The following is a 14,229-nucleotide window of genomic DNA, read 5'->3' on the forward strand; positions in this document are numbered from 1 at the left end:
TTAATATGAAAGTTTAAAGAACTTATAGTTAAGTACCGTAGTAAGCCCTGAATTTTCCAATTATCACTCATTTGATGATAACAGCAGATTATTTTAAGGAAATAAAATAGTAATTTGACAAACACAAAGGATAAGTTTCCTTAGCTGAAAAAAAAAATAGAATTGCTTTGTATTATTTATTTATTTATTTATTTATTTATTTATTTATTTATTTATTTATTTATTTATTTATTTATTTAATGAATCTTCGTGAATTCGTTTATGAGTGGAATATAAGTGGAATTCAAACTGGACTTTTTTTTTTACCTGTTTTATTGGAGACAAGGAAGCTCGATAATTATTTTATTTTATTTCCTTTATTTAACCAGGTAAACCCCCGTTGAGATCTAGATCTCATTTTCAAGAGGGACTTGGGCAGAAGTCTGCAATTTTACATGGGTTTTGGATAACTTTACAATTGTGAATGTTTCGAATTTCCCTCAAATCACAGTGAAGAGGATCACATTTACATAAAACTGTAAATAAATATATATTTTTTTTATTTTAAGTTTGAGTGTACAAAGACAACAACTGATTCCACTATGCATATGATAATCTGTTTTTGCAAAAGGAATAAGGCAAACAATTCAGCTTTTAAATGTCTTCTGGTTTATTGGCATGTGTTTTTTATTTTATTTTATTTTTTACAGTTCTGGGTTGTAACTTCATCCAGCTAAAAAAAGAAAACAGTTTCATAAGCAAAATGTAACCCTAGGGCATGCAGCTGCCACTACCATGTTTCACTCAGGGTATAGTAGTGTACGATTGGCAATGTACAGGTCAATTTTTTATTCCAAGTTCCTTTAAATTGGGTCCAAATTGGACCCAAATGTTTATTTGGTTTCACTAGATCATAATACATTTTCCCACAAAATCATTAAAGATTTCATTCTGGCCTGCATGTTTTTTGTGTGTGTTATTTTTTTGTTGTTGTTGTTGTTTTTGTTTTGTTTTTTTAAAGAAAGCTTCTACTTCACAAGCCGATTTTCTATACAGAGGACATAATAGATTGTTGTAGATCACATGCAGTAATTACCACAAATCCCTACAGCTACTGGCTGCCTCCCCGACCACTTTATGCTTTCTTTTTTTTAAAATGTTGCATAATTCTCCCTTTTTGTAACATCAACAACATTTCATATTTTCTGAGCTTATTGATAGTGGTCTTTGCTGTACAGAAAACATATATAATGCTTTAGAGCTTAGAGTGAGTTTGTAGACTTTTAAAATCCAATGTCAAGTCAAGAAACATTTACTCTCGCTTTTAATAAGTCTTCCATCATTCATTTTATGACAGCAAACATCAGCTCAGAGTTTCCGGCTAGACTTCTCGGAAAACAAGCTCTCCTTTGTTGCTTTAAATAAAGTTAATTACAGTCAATGACAAGAAGGAAAGAAGGACAAGACAAGCAGGGTAAGAGATTAATAGACTAAGAGGTGGAGATGGTAAGAAGAGGGGAGGAGAGAGAATAGGAAGAACTGAATGAATGTAAGGAAAGAGAAGAATGGCAGGAAGAGGAGGAGGAGAAAACCCAAACAGGGGGTAATTAGACACCTAGGATACTGGAGTCACTGTGACAGGCATCCTTCCAGTCACAGTAAGGGACAAACACTGAATTTAGATTGTTCTTGCTTATTAAGGGAAAAGAGAGCTATGTGGGTTTGGTGCCTTTCCATCCTGTTCTTCCAATGCAGCCATCGAGACTGATCTTTACATATCAGCTGTTTTTCTTCCAAACAAACAGGACTTGTAAAACAACACTTACTGTGTAATAAAAGACATTGAACAGGAAATAAATTATCAAACAAGAAAGTTAATGGTACAGATTCCCATCAGCCTCCTCATACCTTTAGTTTGGACTGAAATTCCCTGGATTTTCTTCTGGCCAAGACCTGGATGTGACTGGATACCTGGCAAGGAGAGAAGGAGAGGAGAGAAGAGGAGGAAGGGAGGGTAGAGGGTGAAAAAGAGGAGTAAAGACCAAACAGAGAGTTGCCATGGTTATGAAAGGACTGTTGCTATACTAGAAGTATACACACAGACACACACTTCACACAATGCACTCCCCGGAGAAGAGTGAATAGACCCATCTATGCACATCTTTTGAGAGGACAGAAAGACACCTGAGAACAGGGGCCAAGATCTAGACTGTACTGCCATGTTAGGTCCTGCCCCAAAATCTGCCAACAAACTGGGCTGTGTGTGAAAAGCAGTGGCACTGATATATAGGAATAACTAACAAAAATATGATTTTTGATTTAGCCTTATTTCTTCTGTAGCACAAAACCTGTAAAGTTCACTTATCTGTAGAGTACGAACAAACAAACTCGGTTGTACATTAAAAATTATGCTGCTAAGGTTTTACATAATAACCTTTTAATAGGAGGAATCTGGGGCTAAAACAACAATAACCATGTTTGTATTTCTTTCAACAATGTTAACATTGAAACATGCTAACAATGTTAGCATGTTTACTGAAACAGAGAAAACTTGCTAACTTTAGCCTAGCAGTTAAGCAAAATGTGTCTAAGCAACAGCCATAGGAAGACATAAGTTAATTGATAACTTGTGTTGAGTCGGGTATATTTTTAGAAACAAAGAGACTCTGGAGCAGAGACTCTTCTTATAGAAGCTGTGCTGAACAGCATTGGTGAGTAGGTTGAACGGGGCACAATTCCTCATTTGTTCTTTTCTTTATAAGCCTACATACCATCAAACCCAACTTAATTCTTACCTCTTGCAGATTTAGGTTTAAAGTAATCTTTTAATCTTAGCAACATGTTTATTCTGTCGTGAAGGCAGGCAGCTCAGACAAGGGTATAGCTAATATGACATACCATTTTTAATAAAAAGTCATTTAAAATGTACATAATTTTTTTTTTCATTAAACACAAACCATTTTATTGTTTTGTCTTGTTTTAGTATGTAAAACAAATTATATGGTTGAAAACATTTATTTTAAATCTAAGCATACAAAGTAAGAATTGTTTTTAGCCCTGATTTGTTAATGAAATCCTCTCCTGATCAACATGTTGCTTCTTCTAAAATTGTTTACAGAACTCTGGTGGATTTAATCAACTATCACTGTCCAGATTCAACCTTGTGAGCTACATGAAACTAATACTTTGGTAAAAAATAAATAAATAAATAAAAAATTATAAGACAGCAACTGCCAAATTATGAAATTATGGGTTCTCAAAATATTAATTTCATGAATTATACCAACAGCTGAGTTCACAGAGTCACAATAAATTACTTATTAAAGTTATTTATCTACGTGTTTTCATATAGTATCTAAATTCTGACAAGCCATCGTTGTAAACTAGAGAGATATAAAATAATGCTTTACATTTTCTGTAATATTTCCTCTTTCCTTGACCATTCTGCTTTTTACACCCTTGTTTCAGTTGGTTTGGCATCATTATCACATAGTGGACGTACTCTACAATATCCCGTCACACTCTCTGCAGACAGAATGATTTGACTGAACACACACTCCCATAGTTACCTGTTTCCTTGTCCGCGTCTTGCCTGTTCGCAGTTTGATGTATCTGGCTATCAGCTCGTTTCGCCCTGGAGGAGAAAGGAGACAGAAAACACACTACTAAAACACTTTTTTTTTACCTTCACATACACACATTTGATCTGTTTCTCATTCTCAAAAACAACCAGTAGAAATCATATGACCCTGACAAACAACTTAGTGGCTGATTAAGAGCTGTTGACCCACTGATCCTGTGACGTGCACTTTCACATGAAAAAGCTGTAATCACCGATACCCCTGTTGAGTTCTCCACAGACTCACCAAACACACACACGCACACACACAAATCACACACGCAATGGCCCTGAATACACATGACCCAACAATGCAGGCATTCATGCGGACCGGCCGTCCCCTGATTAAAGGAACCAGCAGGCCAGCTGTACTTGTGCTTACGTGTGCGCACATATGTGCACGCACAAATGCAGATACACACATACTTACAATACTGAATAATTCAGCCCATTCACAAGAGAGCACAGCAAACTCAGCATGACCTGGCTAGTATAGATTAGTAAGGAAAAAGGGGGCACAGAAAGAAAAAAAAAAGGCTTCAAATCCAGAAGAAACCAGAGACAGAGGCGTGTTTGTGCACTGAAACATGGTAGAAAATTTCACTGGGGCCTCCACAGTCAGACCCACAACAACTTTAGAGTGATTAAAAATTGAAATCGCAGTTTATTTATGAAATGAGATAGATTTGCAGATGCTGCGAGTGCTAACGAGCTGATTTGGAGCCGTTTGGTTTGATTTGGGTCCTCTCTTGGCTTGTTTTCTGTTGCAACCGAGTGGAAAAGCAAAGTCAGGCCAGCTGGCCAACTGATGGTCAAGATCTGCACAAAGCCAAACCTCTACACACTACCCAAATGGCTCACAACAATAGCCCTAACTAGCAAGCAGATGGTGTTTGTGCATTTGCATGCATGCGTGTCTGCGTGTCGGGGTGTGTGTGTGTATGTTTTCTGACCAGTTCTACTGTCACTGAGATAGGGAGCTTAGACTGATAAAATCTACAGCTCCCCATGCAGGTGTTTTCCTTCTAGCAGTCGAAAGCTGGGACTGACGACAGCATGCACGCAAACATCAATGTATATACATTCATGAGTGCTAGCACACACACGCACGCACGCACACAGAGCCCTGGCTGTGGAGGCTGACATCTGACTCCAGAGGGGCCAGCTGGTCTTTCTAGGAGGCTTAACGGTGAATTATCATCCTTCACTAACCCTGCGGCACACATCCCTCACTCTTGCCCTCCCTCTTTCTCGAAAAACTCTCCAGCTCGCAAGCACACACATGCACAAACTTCCCTCCCTCCCTCGCTCTTTTCTTCCATCCATCCGTTCGTCCTCTCTTGTGGCTGTTCCCTTTCCCCCCTACTTCTCTGCTCCCCCGTGTAGTGAATGGGCTTCCCTTCTGCCTCTCGCTTCCTCCCTCTCTACAGTGAAAGACTTCAAGGCCAAAGTCAGATGGTCATTAACCGTGACGAACAGAAGCAACCTCCTGCTCTCCCTCCCCTCTGCCTCTGGGCCGAGGCCACTCGGCGTGAAAGCTGACATTCATGCAGGCCGCACACTCAAAAAGTAGAAAAAAAAAGCAGTTGTAATGTTTTCATGCGATTGTGACTCATTTTGTTTGAGATGTTGGAACCTGAGTTTGAAAAAAAAGATGAAACTCCACAATATTCATTCCCTTTTTTAATGTGAACTCAAATCCTTCACTGCGACTGTGTAGCCAAAGTTCTGCATGACAGTCTCTAAAACAGCAGAAACTTTGGAAAAAGTTCAGCTAATTTGCATTCAGAGCAAGCAGAAATCTGAGAGAATGGGTAATTAATTCAGGAAAATCCCCAGCTTCCTGTGTTTCATGTAGTTAGAAATGGATCTTCCCTCTTCCCGTCTTTAGAGCAAAGCCGCAGTAGTGTACTGTTGAGCTCCTTGCTCAGTTTGCAGAGTGATTAAGAGCTTCAGCTGCTTTATGGAATAGCTTGAAAACCCCTTTCAGAATAAGGTCAAATCCTGGCTGAGTATACTTGCCAACAAGGCTGCAGTTGAGTGTACTGAGTACCCTGAGGTGACCCTGAGGGCCACAGGGGCCAGACTTTGGCTAACAGCCTGAATTTACCACAGAGTTGCACCGAGCTGGTGCTTGTTGCAACATCAGCAGGAATAGTTAAAGTGTTGAAGATACTAAGCTTTTAGATCTCACCTCATTTGTTTGAGCTTTTTTTTTTCTTTTCATACACGTTTGCAAAAATCATAACAGCTGTGGTTAGAAGTTAATCTTTGATTTATTACCACCAATCTGACAGTTCCTGTAAAGACTCACAAATCCCTGTGAATGATTTGTTGCCAGGTAATGTAACCTGCACGGTGTAACAGGTGGCGAGGTGACATCAGCAGTGTTTACTGTGGCTTTTCTGAAGACGTCGACTTTTAAAATGCAAAACTTGGCTTTTAAAAAGAAAAACAAATAAAAACAAGGCAGTGAAGTAGCAGTGACCCATTTTACATTAAGATTTCATTTTAAAGTATATTTCAAAAAATGAAATGTTTTGCTTTATCTACTGCAAGAATACAATCCAGATATTTTTATTTCAGCTATTATTATTATTTATTTATTTTGGTCATCTAAAGTTTATTTAGAAATACTTTGAAAAAATGTTAATATTCATTTTCTTCACAGGTAAATATGATTAAATAAGTTGTAGTGGAAAGTTTAATAAGAGCTGGTGGCCATTTTTACTGAACAGTTTGAAGGCAGTCATACAGACGTCTGATTTTAGAGTTGGTAATTATTTCTACAACTTTCCTCTAAAACTTCAAGCATGGATAGCAAATATTTTTTCACTCAGGCAGTGCCAATAGAGTGTTTTTTTTTCTTTTTCCATGTTGAATGTCATATTTTCTGACATTCAAAGACATTTTGAAGGTAAAGCTGCTTTGAAACCACAAGCCACAAGAAGCCTGATTTGTTAAACATCTGATTGCAGTCAACCTGCCGGACAAGACAACCCAACTAAACAGCTAAGATAAACTTTTGTTTTGACTAAAAAAATACAAACTTCTTTCAAAAAAATGCTTGCAGTGCCTTTTTGCCATCTCTGTCTTTTGTAAAAGACCAATGCAAAAAAATAAAGTAAAAAAGAAGAGAATTCACTCAGAATTGAAATAAAATCCCAAGCAGACTGCAGTTTGCACAAGTTTTCTTGGTAACAATTAAAGCCCCATCGCTCTCCAATACTTCAAATAACCTTTTTTCCCTTATGCTTTTCCTGGTCTGCCTCTAAAAAATACTGTCTGACTTGATTAGGTCACCTGGCTAAGATGTGTCAACAACCTGGACACAGAGTCAACAAGGTAAACAAACAGGGTTGAACATGCCACCCAGGCAGGAAACAGAGATGGACTGATTGATCCGTGACTGATCAATAACACAAAGGGGCTGGAGAAGGATTTCCAGTATCAGTGGGACCTGAGCAGGTCAGCCATGATGAATCCTGACAGGGTTATATTTCAGTGTCTGTGACAATCTGAGCAGGACTGCTAAAAGAAATGAAAGGTACACTACGCTGTTTTTGCCTACACATGAAACAACCATAAAGCACCATTAATGATGACTTGACAGGCATGCTAAATTAACTTTTGTTTTAGGAAATTGCTGGGAGGCAGTTGCATGAAACCAAGTATGTTTACATAATACAAATGATGCTTGAGGATTATTTTCTTGTCCACTGAGCGGCTTCCAGTGCCTTGCAAATATAATCAAATATAATCCAAACTTCTTCATATTTTGTCAAATAACAGCTGAAGCCTATAGTGTATTTCATTGGGATTTTATGTAATAAATAAACACAAAATAGTGCATATTGTTAAGGTAAAGAAATTATGTTTTTGATTTTTGTTTCTAAAATATATATAAAATGGGTGTCACACAATTGTATTCAGTCCCATGGAGATAATGTCATGTACAGCAGCAAGACTTTTGATGTTGGTACTACATCTGCACATAGAAAGATTAACATCAATACCAATTGTTTAGAAAATAAATTGGATTAATCACATTGGATGGAGAGCATCTGGCTAACAACCTTGCCTTAATCTCTCAATTGAATTTAGGTTTGGATTTAAGTCTAGACTAAATGATTCTAATGCAGCTCTGGGTGTATGTTTAGGGTCTGTGACCAGAAAGAAAGTGAACTTTTGTAGTTATTAACACATTTATTTTCAGGACTGCCTGACTAGTTTCCCTTCCCAAGCTGAGGAAACCATCGCAAAGCACGATGCTGCTACCTCCATGTTTCATTGTGGGGACAGTCGCTTCAAGATAATGTCCAATGTTAAAGCATTTTGGATGTAGGCCAGAAAATGATTTTTGGCATCGTTTGACCAGAGAACCTACTTCCACATGTGTGCTGTGTCTTCTGCAAGTGGTAACATGCAAATGACTGTTCTTGTGGCTTTCTTTCAACAATGGCTTACCTCTAGCCACTTTCCATTAAAATGGAAAACACAAACATTGTGTGATCAGGAACGAAGCAATGGTGTGAGAAACAGTTCCTGGAGATTCTAAAAAGTCAGTCTAAATTATAAATGACGTCAAATTAGACATGCATTGAGACGACTGCAGCTTAGTGAGAGGAGTGATATCTTGCAATTGGTTCAATTCCATTGGAAGGAGCCTAAGTGTGGAAGACTGAGTGAATGTGGCTCAAGCACAAAGCGCTATGAGTGCTCAGTGAGAAATGTCATGGTTAGGTAGTGGTTAAGTGGTTGTACTGTCCAGTTGTTCAGGATGTGGTAGAACATTATGCAAAAAAGTGCTATTTTGAAGAAAATGATCAAATTTTGGAAGGAAAAAAAAAATAGTCGGCAGATCAACAGAAATTCTTTATATGTTTCATCAATATCTTCATCTGCTTGATGCAGTGTCGACGCTGTAAACCAAGAAAAATTCTGGTGTTTTTATATTTCACACTAGAAATAATGTATTCAGTGATGCTTTAATGAAAACATTTTTATCCTGCTCAAACACACAGAGGATGGCCTGGAACTACACATGAACAGAGTCCGACCTCTTCGATGCTGTTATAAAAATAATAATTAAATAATTACAAATCTACATAAAGTACAGAAAAAAAGAGTAATAAAGAGATTTGAGGCTGCGCTCTACATATAGAGAGAGTTAAAAGAAAAAAAAAACAGTAAAAGGGAGTCGAAGGGGGACGCAGCTGGTGGTAGCCAGAGGACCATCTGTTCATCAGTCTATTAGTTCAAACACACAAATACTCTCCCACTTCTGTCACGCTCTCATACTCACACACACAGACGCGCGCGCACACACACAAAGCAGTACAGCATGCCTCCATTTCCTCGCTTTTACAGCTTATGTTTCATTCCCGTTTCTCTGACACTTGATGCGCCGTGAGACAATCTTCCATCTCCACCTTCTACGTCGTTATTGTCACCACCGCCTCACACCAGAAAATTTAACAAGTCAGCCAATCGATGCCTGGTTTTCTTGTCCAAGGATGTCATTTTTTTTTTCTGTAGTAATATATTACACAGGGCTCTTATAAACTGAGATAAAAAAACAATATATCCAAACAATAAAAGTAGAAAGTTGTCATCCTGAGAGATTTGAAACTCCAACATTTAAAGCATCTAAGCTTTAGTAAAATAGAGACATTTTGTAAGAAATTATAAAAGGTATGTGCCGACATCTCAGACCAGCTTAAGCTACTCACCGTACATCTTCCCTTCATCTGACAGTATAATCTTCCTCCTCCCACAGGGCGGATATATAGCAAGGGCCTCCTGGAAGCTCTGCTCGATGTCTGGGCTCCAGACCCCCTCAGGGTCCCCATCCATTGTCTTGTCCCCTCCTGAATCACTGAGTCTGTCCATGTCCTCACCGGGACTCTCACTGCCACTCCAGCTGCTGCGCTCCATACTGGCAGCTAAAGGCGCTTAGCTGATGGCGGTGTTTTGATTTAAAATATATATATAATATATATATAAATAGTGGCAATTAACTTGTAAAGGTTAAAATTTAAAAAAGCTATGCTATAGGCTTTTTATTGTCTTGGTATAGATATCTCTAAATGGCAGCCAGCAGTGGGAGAAAAAACAGTCAGCCAGTCGTTGCAGAAGCAGAATCCAGCATCAGAACCTGTAGAGGAAGGAAGATAAGACATTAGTTTTGCAGGTGACTCATGCAGACATAAAATTTTATTTTAAAAAAATTTCCTTGGTCATTTTTATTTCTATGTTTTACCCTTCTTGACATTCAATCTGTTTTTAGCTGAAGTTTTAACAGTGTGAATCCCTGAGGTGCTGAATATCTCATCGTCCAGCATCCTCTTCCAGCTGCTCACCTCTGCTCAGGAAACAGCTGGATTTCCCTTTTAGCTCCTCTTGTTGTGTTGTTTGTTTTTGAATATGAAGAAAAGATTTTACAGCAACTGTGCAAATCATCAAAAAAACAATACTCTTTCACTGCTCTTTCCTTTCCATATTTAGCCACTCATTTAAAAAAATTTATTATAATTTGTTGATTTTTTTTTTAGTCATTTATTTAAATAGCTTTCAGAGCAACATGTCATAAGCCTGTATCCCAACTTCTAAAATGCAAATTATTGCTTCTTTTCATGAAGGAAATTGCCTATTTTGTTAAATCGCTGTGGAACATCATAACCACATAAGTGGAGCGAGCGACTGGAGGGCAGAGAACGACTACACACAGCTACCGGCAGATTTAGGAGAGGGAAAAAAAACAGAGAAAGAGAAACTGAAGGGGCTTGCCAGCTGCCCACAATTCTTCTAAAATCCCCCACAGTAAACAGCAGGGCTGGCGTGCTAAACACTGCGCTCTCACACAAACATATGCACGCGGGCACGTAGAAACACACACAATTACAGTGCCAGCCCCTCGGGTGAACACATGTCACTTTGTCTGGCCTTCTACTGTTCACACTTCCCATGCAGAGTCCCTCGCCACAGCCTGAACGAGCCTGCAAGTGTGAAGGAAGCGTGTGTATGTGTGTGCGCCTTGATCTGACTAATTTTTACACAATTACACTTGACAGAACGCATGGTTGCAAGTGAAACATGCGAAGCAGCAGGCAACAGTTTGGACTCACTTCATCTACATCTGTACACAGGATCTCAGTAAGAGGCAGTTTTTTGTTTTTTTTCATCCCCACAAACACCTGAGGGAAAAGACCACAAGTCGGGAAGAAAACATCTGCTGGCGAAGACTCACAGGCATGAGTAATGAAGGAGATCAGCCGGTTTACCAGAGTCGGCCCTCCGGACCTTTCTCCATGCTTATTCTGTTCAAGCCCATTTCCGTTTCCTATCCAACTTCACACAGTCTCTGCACCTCTGCAGCGGTTTTCCATTCACACAAGGATTCATTCATCCAGCGGGACACATGTCTGTGCAACAGCCACGTTTCCTTCCTAAAGAGTTTAAACGCGTTTGTGAAAACCAAGGTTTGTGTGCGGGCATGTGTGTGTGTGTGTGTGTTAAAATTAGTTGTCCTCACAAGCTGTGATAGTCCATCGTTTGAAGGAGTTCCCAACTTTTTATGAGTAATTTTGGCATTTGTATTAAAATGCAACACAAAAAGCTGAAATATCTGCCAGTGTGAAATTGTCTTTAAAGCTTTCAGGCAGATGAGAGGGCAGGACCTCAGTCCTCAAGACACATTCCTTTTTTTTGTATCTTTTTTTTTTTCCTGAGAGCTTTTGAAAGTCATTCCAATTCAAGTCTAATGTTAAAATGTTTCTCTTTTTTCCCTTTTGAAAAGTGTCCTTTGTACGGCATCAATTCTGAGGTGTCTGACATCTGAAAAATGTTCCAGTAAACACTAATTAAAAATTTTTTGAAGGCTTTCGCAGTCTGAGAATTCCGAGTTTCGATTAAGTTCACTTTATTTGTGCCTCTCTGATGCCTTATGTTATAAATTGTTAACTAGTGCCGGATTATTAACTGTATTTAATAATGACAAAAACTGCAACAAGTTCAAATTTTTCTCCTAACTGTGCTGAAGAAAATTAACCTCAGGATCTTCCAGAAAAAAAACAAACATGTTATGTACTCATGTTATCCTTAGACCAAATTTAGCTTATAACGTTTTTTAGAACATTCAATTGTTCATCTTTACAAAAATTATATATTTTTTATATAATCCAAGCAAGAGGTACTTTCATTTCCATAAACCAAAACATTTTTTGATGTCAGACATAAATTCAACTATTTTTTTCCCTGAACTGAACCAATTGAACTGGTCATATCAATGTGGGAACAGCTAACATGAACATATTTTTGTGGATCATTAATACCTCCAGATTTGTGAGCATTTCTTGAAAATAAATCAAATCAACGGATCCATTAACAGGAAAACGTGCATCCCTGTGAAACCTGCTGTCTGCAGCTCCCTAACTGTAAATGATGCTGGAGTGTATTACTAAAATTGTTGAACCTGGAAGCCACTGTTAGCTCCTGCTCCTGGCACAAAAAAAGTAAACTCATGCATTATGTTTTGTGTTACCATAACAATCAGTCATTTGTTTACACAACAGTAACTTAGGTGGGACAATATTAATCATTTACTGAAATGATCTACTCTTGCCATGCAGCTTATTCTCCATCTCAAGTTTGTTCATGAGCATCAAGTCCCAGACCGTGAGTTTAAGTGAAGTCTAGAGTCATTAGAGCAAAAGTCAAGTCTGAAGTGTTTGTTTTTGCAACTCAACTTTCTCTCGAGACTAAGTCGACTCAAGTCTTTATCCCTGGCATTTTCTAACCTGAAATTAAGCAAGCTTGACTAAATAAAATCTGCTTATTAGCACAGAAATGTTGGAAATAGTGTAAACTGTCAACCAGATCATGCTATGCTTCAGTCTTCAAGACAATTTGTTGCAGAACATGTGGATCTGCGCAGGACATCACTTACTGAGCAAATGACAACAACTTTCCATGCTAACATGTGTACGTGCTTTGAATACATAATGTCTGCTGTATTCAGTATATTTTATAAAGGAAAAGACCAAACAAATTCACCAGCACAACTATTCTGTAATGTTCCTGAATACGAGCAAAACTGAAATCACAAGGTAGTTGAATTTGAAGTTCATAAAAAAATAATGCATTTTCATCTTTGTTGAGGAAAGACATGATTAAAGATAAGTTTTTCCTAGATAAGTTGAAAATTGTAAAAGAAAGATGAGAAAACCCATTTTTGACATCAATTTTCCAGGACACACACAAAAAAACAGGTTTTGATGGTTAAAGCCTACTTTAAAAAAATAATGTGTTGCAGATGTTCAGCAAAATTTTGAATAATACTGGAAAGGAGGCACAAGAGTAAAGCAAGTGGTGAAAGTTAAAGAATGTGAAATTATAATTTTGTTTAGGTACAATCATTTCCTTATGGAGAGAAGAAAAAGAGAAACTTGCCTATATTACTGCCTATACTTTATTGCCCATGTGTATTATTTGTGTGTGCGTGTCTGTGTGTGTGTCTGACACTCTGGATGAGAAAACCAAAAGAGAAAATGTGTTGAATGACATGCAAAACCTGTTGATCAATGTGTTCAAGGGTCTTTCTTTTATCATCTTAATAAATAAAATAAAAATTCAAAGCTATATAAATAAATGCAGAAACAGATGAGCTGAAAAAGAATAGAGTGCCTTCTCCGGGTCGGGGAGGATGTCCTGCCCAAAGTGGAGCGGGAGATCGACAGACAGATTGGTTTGCAGTGAAGCGGACAATGTGCTGGTTTAGTGAGGTGAAGAGAGAGCTGAGTCAAAAAGCGAAGTTCTTGAATTACCGGTCGATCTCATCTATGATCATGAGCTTTGGGTCATGTCCAAAAGAACGAGGTCACGGATACAAGCGGCCAAAATTAATTTTTCCCGAGATATGGTGAGAAGTTCAGATATCCAAGAGGGACACAGAGTAGAGCCACTTATCCTTCATGTTGAGAAGAGCCAGGTGAGGTGGCTGGGGCATCTGATCAGGATGCCTCCTGGTCACCTCTCTAGTGAGGTGTTCTGGGCACGTCCCACCAGGAGGAGGCCCCAGGGAAGACCCAGGACACGCTGGAGGGACTATGTTTCTCAGCTAGCTTAGGAACGCCTTGGAATTCCCCCAGAGGAGCTGGAACAAGTGACTGGGGAGAGCAAACTCTGGGACTCCCTACTTACGCTGCTACCCCGCAACCTGACCCAGGATAAATGGAAGATGATGGATGGATGGATGGATGGATGGATGGATGGATGGATGGATGGATGGATGGATGGATGGATGGATGGATGGATGGATGGATGGATGGGTGGATGGATGGATGGATGGGTGGATGGGTGGATGGATGGATGAATGGATGGATGGACGGACGGACGGATGGATAAATAAATGCACATACATACACACACTGACATGCATGATACTCAGCACAATGTGAGATAACATTACTCACAGTAATGTTATTTTGGTTAGCTAGCTAGTTTCAAGAAACATTCTCTTTATAACCCTCCCACCCACACACACCCAATGGACGTTTGACATTGTTCCAAAATTGCTGTTGTAAATTTGCTGCTGTTGTCATTTTGTTTTAAAAATGTTCTACAAATCGTCA

The 14,229-nt window shown here is 38.7% G+C and overlaps 1 protein-coding gene across 1 annotated transcript in view; it reads right to left on the reverse strand.

The window, feature by feature from the left end:
- The window catches only part of LOC102237762 (transcriptional enhancer factor TEF-1-like), a 44,057-nt gene that overhangs the window by 14,177 nt on the left and 15,651 nt on the right, over positions 1-14,229 (reverse strand). Inside the window, exons 2-4 of the mRNA XM_005796237.2 lie at positions 9,331-9,755; positions 3,549-3,613; positions 1,888-1,950 (exon numbers count right to left, since the gene is read on the reverse strand). Coding sequence (XP_005796294.1) covers positions 1,888-1,950; positions 3,549-3,613; positions 9,331-9,535 — 333 coding nt within the window. The 5' untranslated portion in view covers positions 9,536-9,755. The remainder of the gene's footprint in view (positions 1-1,887; positions 1,951-3,548; positions 3,614-9,330; positions 9,756-14,229) is intronic.

Source organism: Xiphophorus maculatus, chromosome 2 (genome assembly GCF_002775205.1).
Source record: "Xiphophorus maculatus strain JP 163 A chromosome 2, X_maculatus-5.0-male, whole genome shotgun sequence".
Lineage (NCBI taxonomy): Eukaryota > Metazoa > Chordata > Actinopteri > Cyprinodontiformes > Poeciliidae > Xiphophorus > Xiphophorus maculatus.